The sequence below is a fragment of the Sorex fumeus genome, unplaced genomic scaffold, assembly GCF_029834395.1.
Source record: "Sorex fumeus unplaced genomic scaffold, SorFum_2.1 ptg000098l, whole genome shotgun sequence".
NCBI classification, from domain to species: Eukaryota; Metazoa; Chordata; class Mammalia; order Eulipotyphla; family Soricidae; genus Sorex; species Sorex fumeus.
The window spans coordinates 59,305,182-59,323,726 of record NW_026606155.1 but is presented as its reverse complement, the minus strand read 5'-3'; the positions used below and the strand labels follow the sequence as shown (position 1 = coordinate 59,323,726).

Sequence of the window (18,545 nt, the reverse complement as noted above, 5' to 3'; positions counted from 1 at the left end):
CAGCTGTACTATCACTTCAGCCCCCATTTTTTTTTTTTGTCACCAAGGCAAGAGTTTTTCTATGCTTAGGCTTTCCTTCTTATATAACCATTTTGTTTAACCTTATAGTTAACAATTCAAATTTTGTTTGCCTATCTTTTTGTTTTCTCTGTTCTTCCTAGAGATTTTGGAAGATCTATGAAAGCTCTCTAAATGCTATTTTCTAAGTGATCATATACATCATTGATCGATTGATGTTTCATCAATTCTATTTTCTTCTTTAACCTTTCATCCTCATAGCAGCCCACCCACCTCAAGTCCCCTTGCTTCTTCTAGTCTGCTATACCCTCAGATGTTTCTGGTCCAACTGCAACTCTTGTCTTCATGGGGAATTTGGTTTGAAAATCTTGGTCTATTAGGCCTGGCCTCTCCAGTATCTGACTGAGCCTTCATCACCTGGTGCCTGTCTTTTGCTACCGTGATTAGTTTTAGAGAACAAGACAGAAATAACAGTATTTTTTATGACTTAGATTTCGGTCAAATCCTATTGGTTAGATATGAGTTGTTAAGTTCAGCAACTTGTTCAAGGGGAGGAATTATCAGCAAAAGATGGGAATGTCAAAGATTTATTGGATTTTAAAAAAAAGATTTATTGGACTTTAAAATACATTTTATTTTATTTTATTTTTGCTTTTTGGGTCACACCCAGCGATGCACAGGGGTTACTCCTGGCTCTGTGCTCAGGAATTACCCCTGGCAGTGCTCAGGGGACAATATGGGATGCTGGGAATCAAACCCCGGGTTGGCCATGTGCAAGGCAAATGCCCTACCCGCTGTACTATTGCTCCAGCCCCAAAAATAAATTTTGAATGTTTCATAAAGTTCATGTCACAAAACATCTTGACTCTCTTTTATTAGGGAATTCTAAGTGACAGTGTTTCCTTAGAATTGAGGATGTCCTAACCATGCCTTCTAACTTTTCTGCTGGCATGAGAAACCTCTTTTGATTTTTATCTTTGTATGTGGTCTGTGCTGTCCTTGAATACATAGAACTTTTCTATATTCTTAATGCTGTGGAATAGCAAGATGATATACCTTAGTATGGGTATCTTTTCATTCATTGTGATGAATACTCAGAGGAACTTTGTATAGGGAAACATCTTTATTTCTGTTAAGTTTCTTAGATTGTTTCATTTTTTTTGGTATATAATGTGTATTTTTTTCCTTATATTTATTTATTGAATCACTGTGGGAAAAGTTACAAAGCTTTCAGGTTTAAGTCTCGGTCATACAATGATCACACACCTTTCCCTTTACCAGTACTCATTTTTTACCACCAAGGACTCCAATATACCCCCCTTCCACCCTTCCAAAAGCCTGTGAGGCAGATGATTTCTACTTAACTCTTCTCTACATTGATTACATTCATTATTCTGACAAAAGATGCACCATTATTTAGAATTTCAACAATCAGAATTGCTGAAAAGGCATTGTGAAATACTTTGTTTTCTATAGCTGGTTATGAGAATCATATAATGTCATGCGGCCACGATTTTGGATTTGGAGCGATAGCACAGCGGTAGGGCATTTGCCTTGCATGCAGCCAACATGGCAGACTCGAGTTCGATTCCTCCGCCCCTCTCGGAGAGCCCGGCAAGCTACTGAGAGTATCTTGCCCACACAGCAGAGCCTGGCAAGCTACCCGTGATATATTCGATATGCCAAACACAGTAACAACAAAGTCTCCAATGGAGACGTTACTGGACCTGCTCGAGAAAATCGATGAACAATGGGAGGACAGTGACTGTAAAGAGTCAAATAATTACGAGATTGGTTTTTGTGTGTCTGGTGTTATGGCTCTGCCAGAGAGCCGCTCGTGGGGGGTAACTCGTGACCTCGGTAGGGTGTGAAGGACGAGCCGGTACCACCCCCCTTCCCATGAGACTGCAGTTGCCCCATCACCACTGGCTCAGACCTGGCTTTTCTATAAGCTCTGAGGCAGTGGCCACCTTGCTGCTGGGAGGGTGGGGAAGGTGGAAGGGAGCAACACCTTTTCCCTCCCGGGAAGGCATGGCACTGTACTTTAACACATGGTCCATTCACTTTTCTGCCGCAAGCTGCCGGGCTCTGGATTAAGTCCTTTTGCCTCTGGAGCCATGGCCGTGCCGGAGATCTGTTCGTGAGGGGCAACTCATGACCTTGTAAGAGCATGAAGGACAAGCCGGTACTGCCCCTCTTCCCATGAGACTGCAGTTTCCCAGTCACTGGTGGCTCATACCTGGCTTTCCAATAAGCTCTGAGGTGGCAGCCACCTTGTATGAGGTCCAGATGCATTTCTGCCAAAAACCACTGGGTTTCAAGATTTGTTTCTGAGTCTCTGGGATCATGGCCGTTAATCAGCTTGATCAGGAGCCAGAGAGCCATTTGTAGGCAACGACTCGGGATCTCGTTGGGATGGGGAGGAAAGGGTCAGTTCCACCCCCATCTGCTGAGGCCCCGCATGTCTTGTCACTGCAGGTCCAAACCTGACTGTCCAGTGGCCTTTGGAGGATGGCAGTCACTGGGCCGCCAGGGGGAACAGGCCAAGGCACAAAACCTATTCCCACCTGGAGTGGCCCAGCGCCAGTAACCTACTACACGAACAAGACGCATTTCTGCCAAAAGACTTTGGGTTCCGAGATTCATTTCTGAGTCTCTGGGATCATGGCTGTTAAGCAGTTCAATCAGGAATCAGAGAGGCCATGCCTCCAATTATATAGCTGAGCCAGAGGTGGTTTGTGGGTGGTCTCCCACATACCTAACTTTTAGCCGTTTACTTTCTTGGTAAATTTTACCCCAAGTTTTTGGGGTCTGGCCAAAGGCACAGCAGCAATTTTGGGGTATCTGAAAGCCTGATAGTGCCATTAGGCTGCTGATGCACTCGCCTCACAGGTACAAGTTACCTGCTGGCGGCACCATACCCCCATAATGTGTATTTTTTTTTTAAATTTAATTTCTCTTTTAGTAAAACACCATGAGGTATAGTTGTAGACTTACAAACTTTCGTGCTTGGGTTTCAGTTATACAATGATTAAGTACCCATCCCTCCACCAGTGCCCATTCTCCACCACAAATTAACCCAGTAGCCCTTCCGCCTACCCCCCATTACGCCCACCCCGCCCACCTCTGTGGCAGGGCATTCCCTTTTGCTCTCTCTTTCCTTTAGGGTGTTGTGGTTTGCAATAGAGGTATTGAGTGGCCATTGTGTTCAGTCTATGTCTACTTCAGCACGCATCTCGCATCCTTAATGAATCTTCCAAACATCTTTTATTTGGTGTTCCCTTCTCTATCTGAGCTGCCTTTTCCCCCAGCAAGTGCTGCCAGCTTCCAAGCTGTGGAGCAGACCTCCTGGTACTTATCTCAACTATTCTTGGGTGTTTGTCTCCCATTCTGTTACTTTATGTTCCCCAGATGAGTGCAGTTTTTCTATGTCTGTCCCTCTCTTTCTTGCTCATTTCACTTAGTATGATACTTTCCATGTAGAACCACTTGTTTGCAAATTTCATGGCTTCATCATTTCTATCAGCTGTGTGGTATTCCATTCTGTAGATGTACCAAAGTTTCTTTAACCAGTCCTCTGTTCTTGGGCACTCAGGTTTTTTCCAGAATTTGGCTATTATGAACAGTGCTGCAATGAACATACAAGTGCAGATGTCATTTTGATTATACTTTTTTGCCTCTCCAGGATATATTCCCAGGAGTGGTATTGCTGGGTCAAATGGAAGCTCAATTTCTAATTTTTTGAGGATTGTCCATACTATTTTCCAAAAGAGCTGAACCAGTCAGCATTCCCACCAGCAGTGATGGACGGTCCCTTTCTCGCCACATCCACACCAACACTGGTTGCTTTTGTTCTTTTGGATGTGGGCCAGTCTCTGTGGTGTAAGATGATATCTCATTGTTGTTTTGATCTGCATCTTCCTGATGATTAGTGAGGTAGAGCATTTTCTCATGTGCCTTTTAGCCATTAGGATTTCTTCTTTGACAAAGTTTCTGTTCATTTCATCACCTCATTTTTTAATGGGGTTTTTAATGTTTTCTTCTTGTGGAGTTCAGCCAGTGCTTTGTATATCCTTGATATCATCCCCTTATCGGATGGGATTTGGCTGAATATCCTTTCCCATTCTGTAGCTTGTCTTTGTATTTTGGTCACTGTATCTTTTGCAGTGCAGAAGCTTCTTAGTTTAAAATAGTCCCATTTGTTTATCTCTGTTTCCACTTCATTGGTCAGTGGCTTGTCATCTTTGAAGATACCGTTAGACTTAATATTGTGGAGGGTTTTGCTGACCTTTTCTTTAATGTACCTTATGGATTCTGGTTTGATGTTGAGGTTTTTAATCCATTTTGATCTGACTTTGTGCATGGTGTTAAGTTGAGGTCTAAGCCAATTTTTTTGCATGTGGTTGTCCAGGTATGCCAGCACCATTTGTTAGAGAGGCTTTCCTTGCTCCACTTCATATTTCTTGCTCCCTCATCAAAGATTAGATGTTCATACATTTGGGGTTGTATGTAGGGATATTCCACCCTGTTCCATTGGTCTGCAGCTCTGCCTTTGCTTCAGTACCATGATATTTTAATTGTTACTGCTTTGTAGTAGATTTTGAGGTTGGGGAGGGTGATGCCTCTCATCATCTTTTTCCAAGAATTGCTTTAGCTATTCGTGAGCATTTATTGTTTCAAATGTATTTTAGGAGTGCTTCATCCATTTCTTTGAAGAATTTCATGGCTATCCTTATAGGGATCACATTGAATCTGTATAGTGCCTTGGGGAGTATTGCCATTTTGACAGTGTTAATTCTTCCTATCTATGAGCAGGGGATATGTTTCCATTTCCTCATGTCCTCTTTTATTTTGTTGAGTAGCGTTTTGTAGTTTTCTTTGTAGAGGGCCTTTACCTCTTTAGTTAGGCAGATTCCAAGGTAATTGATATTCTGGGGCACAATTGTGAACAGGATTGCTTTTTTCTTGTCTCTTTCCTCTGTCTCATTATTTGCGTATGGGAAGGCCACAGATTTTTGGGTATTGATTTTATAGCCTGTGACTTTATTGTATAAGTCTATTTCTAGGAGTTTCTAGGAGTTTCTTGATAGAGGCTTTAGGATTCTCTAGATATAGTACCATATCATCTGCAAAGAGTGGGAGCTTGATTTCTTCTTTTTCTATCTGGATGCCCTTAATATCTTTTTCTTGTCTAACTGCTATTGCAAGTACTCTCAGTACTATATTAAACAGAAGTGGTGAGAGTGGGTATCCTTGTCTTGTCCCTGATTTTAGAGGGAAAGCCCTTTAGTTTTTCTTCATTGAGGATAATACTTGCCATTGGTCGTAGATGGCTTTGACTATCTTGAGGAAAGTTCCTTCTAAGCCCATATTGGTGAGAGTTTTCATCATAAACTATGTTGGATCTTGTCAGATGCTTTCTCTGCATCTATTGATATGATCATATGACTTTTATCTTTACTTTTGTTGATATGATGTATTATGTTGATTGAATTCCGAATGTCAAACCATCGTTGCATCCCTGGGATGAATCCCACTTGGTCATGGTGTATGATCTTTTTGATGAGTTGTTGGATTCTATTTGCTAATATTTTGTTGAGGATCTTTACATCCATGTTCATCAGAGATATTGGCCTGTAATTTTCTTTGTTAGTGGTGTCTTTGTTTGTTTTTGGTATTAGGGAGATATGTGCCTTATAGAAACTGTTTGGGAGAGTTCCTGCTTTTTCAGTTTCCTGGAAAAGCTTGAGGAGAACTGGCAACAGGTCTTCTTTAAATGTTTGGAACAATTTGCTAGTGAATCCATCTGGGCCTGGGCTTTTGTTTTTGGGAAGACTTTTGATTATGGTTTCGACTTCCTTGATATGAATGGGTCTATTCAGGTATTCCAAGTCTTCTTGACTCAGTTTTGGGAGATCATAGGAATCCAGGAATTTATCCATTTCTTCTAGGTTCTCTTGTTTTGTGGCATACAGACTCTCAAAGTAGTCTCTGATGATCTTTTGAATTTCATTGATTTCTGTTGTGATATCCCCCTTTTTCATTTCTGATTCGGTTTATTAGGGTTTTCTCTCTCTCTTTCTTTGTGAGTCTTGCTACTAGTTTATCAATCTTGTTTATTTTCTCAAAGAACTAGCTCTTGGTTTCATTCACCTTTCGGATTTTTTTTTGGGTTTTCACATCGTTAATTTCTGCTCTACGTTTTATTATTTCTTTCCTTCAGCCAAGTTGGGTTCCTTCTGTTGATCTTTTTCTAAGATCTTGAGCTGTGAAGTCAAATTATCTATGTAGGCCCTTTCTTTCTTCCTGAGGAATGCTTGCAAAGCTATAAAATTTCCCCTTAACACAGCTTTAGCTGTGTCCCATGGGTTCTGGTTGCTCATGTCTTCATTCTCATTTGTTTTCAGGTATCTTTTGATTTCTTCCTTGACTTCCTTCCTGACCCACTCATTGTTCAACATTGAGTTGTTTAATTTCCAGGTGTTTGATTTGTTTCTTGGTGTCTTTGTGTGATTTGCTTCTATCTTAAGCACATTGTGATTTGAAAAGATACTTGACGCACTTTCTATCTTCCTGATTCTATTGAGGTATGTTTTGTGACCCAGCATGTGGCCTATTTTAGAAAATGTTCTGTGTGCACTGGAAAAGATTGTGTATTCTTTCTTTCTTACCTAACCCTGTATAGGTCTGTTAACCCTCTCTCTTCTATTTCTTCCTTCAAATCCAGTGTTTCCTTGCTGAGTTTTGTTCTTGTTGATCTATCCAGAGGTGATAAGGCAATATTGAAGTCTCTGACTAATATTGTTTTGCTGGCAATGTCCTTCTTAAAATCTGTTAGCAGTTGTTTTAGGTATTTAGCTCATTAGGTGCATATACATTTAAGAGTGTGATTTCTTCCTTTTGTACATATCCCTTGATAAATAGAAAATGGCCTTTGCTGTCCCTTCTAATCTTTTTCAACCTGAAATCTATGTTGTCGGATACTAGTATGGCCACTCCAGCTTTTTGACGGAGTTGTTTGCTTGCAGAATTATTTTCCATCCTTTAACTTTGAGTCTGTGTTTGCTTTGACTGTTCAGATGTATTTCTTGTAGGCAGCAGAATGTTGGTTTCACTTTCTGGATCCATTTTGCCACTCTGTGTCTCTTGATTGGTGCATTTTTTTTTTGATTGGTGCATTTTTTTATGTAGGAATATGCTATTTATTCAACCACAGATCAGGCCGATTGAATTGTGCATGAACTCCGCCTTACTTTTTTTTTTTCATTTTTTTAATTTTATTTATTGAATCGCCGTGAGAGCAGTTACAAAGCTTTTGGGTTTAAGTCTCAGTCATACAATGAAACACCCGTACCTTCACCAGTGCCCACTATCCACCACCAAAATCTCCAGTATACCCCCATCTCATACCCTCCCCCTACCTGTGGGACAGATGATTTCCAAATTACTTTCTCTAGAGTTTGATCACACTCAACATTTTGACACCACACCCACCATTATTATTTGGGATTTTACTCCAACACTCAGATCTGCTGAAAAGGCAACAGTAGACAATTTGTTTTCTATTACTGGTTATGAATAACATATGATGCCATGTGGCTGCAGTAGTGGCCACGCTATTTTGAAATTCCGAAATTTCAACAATTAAATCTGGAGGGATTTCTTGCCAGAACCTGCTAGGTTCCAAGATTTGTTCCTGAGTCTCTGGGATCATGGGCATTAAGCAGCTTGATCAGGAGCCAGAGAGGCCTTTTGTGGGTGGCGACTCGGGGTCTCGTTGGGACGGGGAGGAAAGGGCCAGCTCCACCTGCATCCTTTGCCGGCCCAAACCTGACTGTCCAATGGCCTCTGGTGGATGGCGGCCACTGAGCCACCAAGGGGGAGCAGGCATAGGGAGAGACAGCACCCTTTCCCCCCTAGCATAGCCCGGCTACAGCAATCTACTGCATGGTCTGGATGCATTTCTGCCAAAAGCCACTAGGTTTCAAGATTTGTTTCTAAGTCTCTGGGATCACGGCCATTAAGAAGCTTGATCAGGAGCCAGAGAGGCCATTCATGGGCGGCGACTCGGGGTTTCATTGGAATGGGGAGGAAAGGGCCTGCTCCAACATGAGGTCCCATGTGTCTCACCACTGAGGGCCCAAACCTAACTATCCAGTGGCCTCTGGAGGTTGGTGGCCACTAGGCCGCCAGGGGGATCAGGCCAAGGCACGAAACCTATTCCCACCTGGGGTGGCCCAGCGCCGGTAACCTATTGCAGGGGCTGGACGCATTTCTGCCAAAAGCCATTGGGTTTTGAGATTTGTTTCTGAGTCTCTGAGATCATGGCCATTAAGTAGCTTGATCAGGAGCCAGAGAGGCCGTTCATGGGCAGTGACTCCGGGTCTTGTTGGGATGGGGAGGAAAGAGCCGGCTCCACCCCCATCCTGTGAGACCCCGCGTGTCTTGTCACTTTGGGCCCAAACCTAACTGCCCAATGGCCTCTGGAAGATGGCATCCACCAAGCCACCTATGGAGATCAGGTACAGGGACAACACCCTTTCCCCCCTGAAATGGCCCCACAACAGTAACCTACTGTGAGGTCCACATGCATTTCTGCCAAAAGCCACTGGGTTTCAAGATTTGTTTCTGAGTCTCGGGGATCATGACCTTTAAACTGTTCAATCAGGAATCAGAGAGGCCTTGCCTAATTGTTGCATTTAGACCATTGACATTGAGAAAGATTATTGTCCTGGGGTTTTGTGCCATCTTTCTGTAAGGATTTGTTGTGCTTATGGGTGTTTTCCTTCTTGAAATACAGGAGCCCTTTTAGTCTTTCTTTTAGGTTTGGTTTTGAGTCCATGAAGTTCCTGAGTTGTTGTTTACCTACAAAATGGTGTATCGTTCCATCAAGTTTGAGTGAGAGTTTAGCTGGATAAAGTATTCTTGGTGAGGCGTTCATTTCATTGATTTTTTTCACTGAATCCCACCATTGTGTTCAGGCTTGGAGGGTTTCCTCTGATAGGTCTGCTGTAAATCTAAGGGGTGCTCCTTTGTATGTGATTTACTTCTTTGACCTTGCTGCTTGCAGTATTGTGTCTCTATCCACGGCATCCATCATTCTGACTATGATATGCCTTGGAGTATTTTTATTAGGGTCTCTCTTAGCTGGCACCCTTCTGGCTCCTTGGATCTGGATGCCTACTATCTCTAATTCTGGGGATTTTCAGCAATGATTTCTTTAACTGTGGTTTTATCATTGTAGTTGCCTCCCTTTCCTTCTGGTACTCTGATGATTCTAATGTTATTCCTCTTGGAGCCATCCCCAAGTTCTCTGATTCACCTTAGACCTATCTTGAGGTCTTTTCCCATTATTTGTTGTCTGTACGATTTCCTTTGCTCATATTGAAGCTCACTAATTCTGTCTTCAGCTGTAGTTATTCTAATGCTGAGGGCACCCACTGAGTTTTTAATTTCATCTACTGAATGCTTTATTTGTGACACTTCTTTCTGTAGCTTGCCTATTTCTGCTCTCATTTCTTCCTGTAATTTCTCGACTATCCGTTCCACTGTTTCTTTCATTTCTTCCTTTACTTTTCTGGATGTCTGCTTCATTGATTCTTTGAGTTCCTTGAACATCCTCAGCATTTCATCTCGGGATTCTTTATTGGAGAGATTGTATTTGTGGGTAACCCCTGTTGGGATTAGGGACTCTTTTCTTGGTCCTCTTCTCATAGTGGAGATTTGCTCTGTTTCCTCATGTTTTTGTGGCTGTATAGACGTAAAACCTTCAAGTTCATTAGCACTCTTCCCTCTTATTGTGGGAAAGGATTCTAAATAAGGTCAGTTGATGGTGGTCACCCTTCTCCCCTTCTAGAATAAGTCCTTCCTCTCAGATGTTATTCTGTGGCTTGTGATAGGTCTCTAGTGAAGCATTGGAGGAGGTGCTCTTTTATATTGGGCTTGTACAGCTTGTTGCGTACAATGTTCTTTGGTTGGAATTAGAGTAGTCAGGTGGATTATTGTCATATTGTGTTTGAGGCAACAAGACTTTTTCCACAGCGTTAGGTGATGAAGATTGGGATGTGAGTTGAGAGTGCTGGGTGTGGGAACTATAACTGCAGCTGCGGCTGCCACACAGAAGTCCACGTCCACTTTTGAGTAGGCCACACCCATACAGTGAAGGCCACACCCCCAGCCCCTCCTAATGCTAGTCCACAGACCTGGGCCAAAGGGCCTGGGCAGAGGGAAGGCGTAGGCTGGGTGGGCGCCCACGGAGGAACTCCGGTGGTGCCCTCAGGGAGCTGTCAGGGAGGCAGGCGATCTGGAGCACTGGGCAGGACAGGATAGGGGGCGTGCAGACAGACCCAGCTGTGCAGAGGGAAGGTGGGGGTTTTGTGGGCGCCCGCAGCGTAACTCTGGAGTGCCAGATTGTTTCTTTAATGTTTTCTTCTTCATCATTTCTTGTTTTTTTTTTGAAATTCTTATTGGATGCAGAAACTTTCAAGATCTTAGAAATTTCTTATATTTTTGATTTTTCTTTTTTCTTTTGTTCCTTTTACAAAATTGTTCAACTTTCTCTCCTACTCTTTGCTGAATATTGCCTTTCTGTTATATTTACTTTCCAAGAATACATATGTCTTCTATTTATTTTTTATAACATCTAGTTCTTTTTCTGTGTATATGGATATTCTTTTTAATATGGGTATTAAAGTTTTATTTCTTTGTCTTTATACTCATTTTTTGTTTTTTAGTGTCTACTAAGCAACAATATGCATATGTAAAAATTTATGTAGCCAGTACCCTATTAGACGATTTTACTTTGTTCCCCATCATGTGTGTTGTTTAGTGTTCCTGTTACGAGCATCCTTTCATATACAATTTTGGTGGAGGGTTTTTTCCTAGTATAAAATCTTCAATGTATAAGTAACAGATAAAAGATTATTATTAAGGGCCTCATTAATTTTTTAAAAATTATTTTCCAAAGTTTTGAACTTGTTTATATACTCAACAGCAGTCAGCATTGTAAATTATAATTGAATAAAAAAAACTTTGGTGAAAAATGGTGCTGGATATGCACATTTTAAATTTGTGTATGTGTGTGTATTTTCTTCTCTCTCTTTTTTTTTGGGTGAATGTGTGTGGTTTGGGCTCACATCTACATTGTTTATTCCTGGCTTTGCATTTAGTAATCACTCTAGGTGGCACTTGAGGGACCAGAAGGGATGCTGTGGATTGAACATGGGTTGGCTACTGCCCGCTGTACTTTCTCTCTGGTCCTCTTTTATACCTCTTACATATGTCCTTCCGTTGTTCATGGATTTGCTCGAGCAGTCACCAGTACCGTCTCCATCGTGAGACTTGTTGCTAGTGTTTTTGGCATATCAAATACATAATGGAGCTTGCCAGGTTCTGCTGTGTGGGTGGGATACTCTTGGTAGCTTGCTGGGTTCTCCAGGAGGGACAGAGGAATCGAAATTGGGTCAAAAAATGGGCATTGTTTACATTTTCCTTATTGATTTATAATGTTTATTTAATGCCATAAGGACTATCATACTGCCTAATATGTATACTTAACTGTCTTTTATTATTTTTTTCAATTATTTTTATTTTGTTTTTATTTGCGGGCCCTATGGAGTAACTAGGCCATTCCCAGCAGGGTTGGGGAAGGGCATGTAGTGCTCGGGAGAGAATCCAGGCCGCACACAAGGTATGCATGTGTTCTACTACTTGAGTCACATCCTTCACCCTACTCTTATTTTATAACAGTTAAAGATTTTATATCAAGTCTATTTTTCCTTTTCCGTTTAAACATCAAATCTTCATTTTCTTTTAGTTTTCATTTAGCAAATTTAACTCTAGCCCATTTATTCCTATGTGTAAGACAATCTTAAATTTTTGTTTTATGTAGTTAAACGCATTCTTTTTTTAAACATTTATTTATTTATTTTTTAACTTTTATTAGTGAAACACCATGAGGTACAGTTGTAAATTTACAAATTTTTGTGCTTGGATTTCGATTATACAATGATCAAATACCCATCCCTCCACCAGTACCCATTTTCCACCACCATGGATCCCAGTATCCCTCCCACTCCCATCCCCTCATCCCACCTTGCCTCTGTGGCAGGGCATTCACTTTTGTTCTCTCTCTCCGTTTGGGTGTTGTGGTCTGCAAAAGAGGCATTGAGTGGCAATCATGTTCAGACCATAGTCTACTTTCAACCTGCATCTCCCCTCCTGGGAGGATCCTCCAAATATCCTTTATTTGGTACCCCCTTCTCTATCTGAGCTGCCCTTTTCCCTGGAATGCCCGGCTGGCCTCTAAGCCATGGAGTAATCCTCCTGGTACTGATCTCAGCTATTCTTGGGTTTTAATCTCCTATTTTGTTACTTTATGTCCCCCAGATGAATGCAATCTTTTTATGTCTATCCCTCTCTTTCTGACTCATTTCGCTTAGCATCATACTTTCCATGTAGTACCACTTGTATGTAAATTTCATGACTTCATCTTTTCTAACAGCTACATAGTACTCCATTGTGTAGATGTACCAAAGTTTCTTTAATCAGTCATCTGTTCTTGGGCACTCAGGTTTTTTCCAGATTCTGGCTATTGTAAAGAGTGCTGCAATGAACAAACAAGTGCAGATGTCACTTCTACTATACTTTTTTGCCTCTCTGGGATATATTCCCAGGAGTGGTATTGCTGGGTCAAATGGGAGCTCAATTTCTAATTTTTTGAGAATCATCCATACTGTTTTCCAAAAGGGCTGAACCAGTCGGCATTCCCACCAACAGTGAAGGAGGGTCCCTTTCTCGCCACATTCGCGCCAGCATCAGTTGCTTTTGTTCTTTTGGATGTGGGCCAATCTCTGAGGTATGAGATGGTATCTCATTATGGTTTTGGTTTGCATCTCGCTGATGATTAATGATGTAGAGCATTTTCTCATGTGCTTTTTTGCCATTCGGATTTCTTCTTAGAGAAAGTTTCTGTTCATTTCGTCGCCCCATTTTTTGATGGTGTTGGATGTTTTCTTCTTGTGGTAAACTCATTATTCTTATTGTCATTTATTTGGTCAGATTTCTAGGTGATTTGCAAAGAAGGCTTTATCAAAGATTAAAGTTTGCTGAAGTCAGGATCTGTTTCTGACCTTTTAAATTCTATTCTATTTTTTATTTCAGTGTAGAACACTTTTTAAAAAGATTTATAGCCATTAAAAAAATTAAAGATCATAGCCAGAATTTCACAGGATTTCTTTTTTTTTTTTAATTTTCCGTGGTGTTTTAGGCCACACTTGGCAGTACTCAGGGGTAGGTAACTTCTGGCATTGCACTCAGGAATCACTACTGGTGGTACTTGGGGGACCACATGGGATACCCTTTCCCACACCCACCTCCACCCAAGATTACTGTTCTAAAAGATGTTACTTGTTAGGTTCATGTGCTTGAACCTCTGAGCCTCTTCCTGGCTCTGTCACATTGTTTTGATTGTTCGATGGAGTGCTGCTCTCTTCCTGATACATAACATTTCCAAGTATTAAGGCTGGACTATCTCATAAGACTTGACCAAAGGCAGCAGACAAGTGAAACGAAGTAAGCATAGAGGTTAGCTTGCAACAAGATAATTTTTCAAGAGTGAGAGAGCTAAATTAAAGCTCTAGAAGTGTGCCTTGCATGTGCTATTCCCTAGATTTGATCCCTAGCAGGGATGGCCCTGGTGTCTCCTGAACACTGTGGAGTATGGTCTTGGTAACCTCCAGATCTGAAGGATTCCAGAAGAACCACATCAACATAGGATTCCCTCTGTTCACTAAAAAAGGATGCTTTTCTCTAGGAGATTAAGCTTCAGACTTCTTTTACTTGCCTTTTTCTCTCTAGCTCATGACTTGCCACATGACAAAAACTGTCTCTTCCCTGTGACTCAGGGGCTGTTGAAGCATGTGTAAACTCTAAATTTCAAAATGTCAAGAAAGAACTTCAAGATTGACACTGGAATGATGCCTACAATGGATGTGGCCTGCGTCTTCCACAAGAAATTATACCTAATGTATCCCCAAAGCCTCTATCAATGGTTAGATACAGCTCTATCTGAGCAGCCTAAGATTCTTACTAGATAATAGCATGTGATAGCTGGCTTGGGAGTCTGTCTAAAATCCTAAATATAATGAATCTATGTATTATACTTTATGCATGTTTTATGGCTTTATTTTATGTTTTTAAATCAAATTATGCTGATTTACCATTGGTTTATAATACTATTTCAGGAGCATGTGTATAATACTAAATCTTACCCATAGCTGAAGTTCTAGTGTTTACAGATATTAAAATAATGGGTACTGTGTTACATAAAAGAATAATGAAGTGGAATTAGTAAACATGAATTCTGTCTGGCCTGTAAAATGTGTCCTGTGTCTTTTATGGAAGGCATTTAGTCTTGCTAGAGTTGAAAAATTTGGATATAATTAATCCATAATTTAATGATCTTGATTTTAACTGGATTATTTTAAGTGATTCTAAAACATACATAAATCCTTCTCTTTCTGTTTTTATGTCTATTTTAATATTATACTGAGATACAAGTGAGGAATAAAACAATAAACAACTGATTATTGTTCAAGTGAGAAAATATGCATTTTATTAAATGTAACATAGATCTTTAGGACAGGTTCTTCATTATGGTGACAAGTGGAACTTCGTTATTTTTAGTCCACCTCAGGCAATGCTCAGGAATTACTCCCAGCTTTGCACTCAAGAATCACTCCTGGCCATTCTCAGGTGACCGTATGGGATATATATGGAGATCACACAGGTGACCGTATGGGATATACTGGAGATCACACTTGGGTTGGCCACATGCAGAGCAAGCTTCTTATCCTCTGTACTGTTGCTTTGGCCTCCCTTCTTTTGCTTTTTTTCCCTTATTCTTTTTTTTTTTTATTAGTGAAACACCATGAGGTACAGTTGTAGATTTACAATTTTTTGTGCTTGGGTTTCGATTATACAATGATCAGATACCCATCCCTCCACCAGTGTTTTTCCCTTATTCTTAAAAAGTATTTCCCTTTCCCTCTGTTGTTGCTGTTGGGATGATTGGGGCGACACATTTGGTTGTAGAGCTTGCTTGGGGTCGCATACTATTCTAGTTGTTTTCACCCACATGTTGGTAGTCTTGCTCACTGAGGGTCACACATGTACTTGTTTCTGAGACTGAGGATCACAAAAAGCTGCCAGGATTGCACTTGGCCTATAAGGCAGTGCTAGGATCCAACTCACTGCCTTATGCCTGCAACAGTATCCATTATTTTAATAATCTATAAACACTAGAACTTCAGCTACCGGTAAAGTAAAAAAGTAAAGTAAAGGCCCTCCCGTTGATCGTCGATTTTGCTCGAGCGGGCCCAGTAACGTCTCCATTGGAGACTTTGTTGTTACTGTGTCTGGCATATCGAATACGTCACGGGGAGCTTGCCAGGCTCTGCCGTGCGGGCGAGATACTCTCGGTAGCTTGCCGGGCTCTCCGAGAGGGGCAGAGGAATTGAACTCGGGTCGGCCATGTTGGCCGCGTGTAAGGCAAATGCCCTACCATTGTGCAGCTACCGGTAAGATTTAGTATTATACTCACTGGGCTACATCCTTGGGTATTTAGAAAGTAAATACTTAGTTCTTCCTACATTTAAACTTAGACATTCTTAACATACTTGCATATAGTTTGCTGGATAATTAGATTATATATTTTTTAGTTTCCTAAATATCATACAACATTTGACATTTCATCTCTAAAACTCTTAAGTTGAATCTTAAAAAGCAAACAAATAAATACTGTATGTTAAGGTACTTGAAGAAGAAGTTACTTAATACTCTTGGTTAAGAAAGGCCAATATTTTCCTCTCTATTTATGTATAATCCATTTGTTTTTTCTTTAGAGTGAAAAGCTTTTGTTATATGATACAGTCCAGAGTGAACTCGAAGAGAAGATAAGAAGACTTGAAGAAGATAGGCACAGCATTGATATTACATCGGGTAATGTGAATGATGTGATTGTGTTTAAGTTATTCTGAATTTTTGATTTGCTGTTGTGAGTTACAGCATTGTTGTCTTTTAATGTAAGGTTGAGCATTCTAATTTGATAGAACTGTTATTGTTGTTTGATTTGAACTCACACTTCAGAAAGTTAGAAAATGGACATATAAAAGAAATTACATAGAAGTGTAACAGGAACAATGAAAAGAGTATCCTAGGAGAGTAATAATAATATAATTAATATAGAAATGGAAGATAACCACTGCATATGTTATTTCCCTTTGAGTCTTGAAAGTTTCTCATGTACACAAAGGAATAAATAATTTTTTGGTACCACACAGACTAGGGTAAATGGATAAAAATGAAACAGAGTCAGCTTTTTGTTTCAGAAACAGAAAACATTAGAATTAGATCAATATAAAATTTGCTTTCTCATGGAGGATTATGGAAGGGGTTTCTATCAGGGAACTGTCATAATTCTTGCAAATTATTTTTTAACACTAAACATCTCAGAGATAGGTTTGAAGATGAGAAAATACTTGTTATTTCTATTTAATAAAGTCCCTGACAAAGACAGAGAAATAAAACAGGGGTAAAAGAGCATGCAAGGGAAGCAGCCTACCCTGGTTCCATTCTGGTACCACCAGGAATGACCTCCAAGCACAGAGCTGGGAGTGGACCACACCAACCCCCCCAGCACCAACAGGTATGGCTCTAAGTTTTTCCCCCTGAAACAAAAGCAAACAAATAGAGCAAAGTGAAGTGTCTGACATAGGTTTATTGGTATTAGTCATTAAGTGTAAAGTTGAGTTTTACTTTCATGAAGAAGAAAACTTTAGATATATAGCTATTCATGAATTGGTGATACATATGTGTATGTGTATACACAAATAGTTGCCTATGAAATCTCGCTACCATGAATGATATGCATGTATATGTAAATATGTACATATATACATACATATACCCTTTTACTTCCCTTCACTTCCCATAAATACTCTAACATTTAATTTTATTTACTTGCCAGAGCTGTGGAATGATGAACTTCAGTCAAGAAAAAAGAGAAAGGATCCATTCAGTCCTGACAAAAAGAAGCCAGTCGTTGTTTCAGATATCCTTTTCAAAGTTTTTAGGCTTTCTGTTTTGCTCTCACAAAATTTTGTATTGTGTATTCCTTTGTAGCTCTTAATTGGCACACAGATTTTGTTTGTATCATCCCATAGTAAGCAAAAAATTATTTCTAAAACTAATTAAAGGCAAAAGGGTGTAGTTTAGATTCTGAGGAGTAAGAGAAGAAAATTAGTCATGATCTCAATTGGAAGTCAGTATGAGTATGACTTTATAGCTCACGAGGACTTTGATTTGAAATAAATGCTTGGTGTATGGCATGCTGCTTTAATTTTAATGTACATAACATCTTTCATATTTCTGGTATTGAAATGTCTTTAAATTAAATTAGTATGTGCATTACAGTCTTGGAATTCTCTGTGGTAACTTCTCCTTGCTTCTTTCTCTTCCCCACCTCAAAAAATGTTTAGGTTGGAGATGCATCTTATAATCAGTGGTATTGTAGGAGTGTGTGGTTATAGTGCTAGGGATGTAGCTAAAATTGTAGCACACTTGCCAGTGCCATAACAGTGACAATGACAATAGTGAAAGAATGGTTTTAGAATGTGAAATAGTGGAATACATTTATCCAGGTGCTAAGTTTTTTAGTTAAAGAATTATTTGAAGTCAGAATTTATGCTTTTTAAAAAAAATTTTATTAGTGAAACACCATGAGGTACAGTTGTAGACTTACAAATTTTTGTGCTTGGGTTTCAGTTATACAATGATCGAACACCCTTCCCTCCACCAGTGCCCATTCTCTACCACCACTGATCCCAGTATCCCTCCCACCCCTCATCCTCCCCGTCCCACCCGGCCTCTGTGACAGGGCATTCCCTTTTGTTCTCTCTCTCATTTGGGGTGCTGTGGTTTGCAAAAGAGGCATTGAGTGGCAGTCATGTTCGGTCTGTAGTCTACTTTCAGTATGCTTCTCCCATCCTGGGAGGATCCTCCCAACACCCTTTATTTGGTGCTCCCTTCTCTTTTTTTTTTTTTAATTAATTTTTATTAGTGAAACACCATGAGGTACAGTTGTAGACTTACAAATTTTTGTGCTTGGGTTTCAGTTATACAATGATTGAGTACCCATCCCTCCACCAGTGCCCATTCTCCACCACCACTGATCCCAGTATCCCTCCTACACCCCCCCCCCCCATCCTACCCTGCCTTTGTGGCAGGGCATTCCCTTTTGTTCTCTCTGTCCTTTTGGGTGCTGTGGTTTGCAGAAGAGGCATTGAATGGCAATCATGTTTGGTCTATAGTCTACTTTCAGCATGCTTCTCCCATCCTGGGAGGATTCTCCCAACACCCTTTATTTGGTGCTCCCTTCTCTATTTGAGCTGCCTTTTCCCCTAGCATGTGCGGCTGGCCTCCAAGCCGTGGAGTAAACCTCCTGGTACTTATCTCAGCTATTCTTGGGT

At 40.5% G+C, this 18,545-nt stretch overlaps 1 protein-coding gene across 2 annotated transcripts in view; it reads left to right on the top strand.

The window, feature by feature from the left end:
* Window positions 1–18,545, top strand: part of BRMS1L (BRMS1 like transcriptional repressor) — a 53,275-nt gene that overhangs the window by 26,457 nt on the left and 8,273 nt on the right. For both annotated transcript variants that reach the window (XM_056133384.1, XM_056133385.1), the window contains exons 5-6: window positions 15,921–16,017; window positions 17,045–17,128. In XM_056133384.1, coding sequence (XP_055989359.1) covers window positions 15,921–16,017; window positions 17,045–17,128 — 181 coding nt within the window. The remainder of the gene's footprint in view (window positions 1–15,920; window positions 16,018–17,044; window positions 17,129–18,545) is intronic.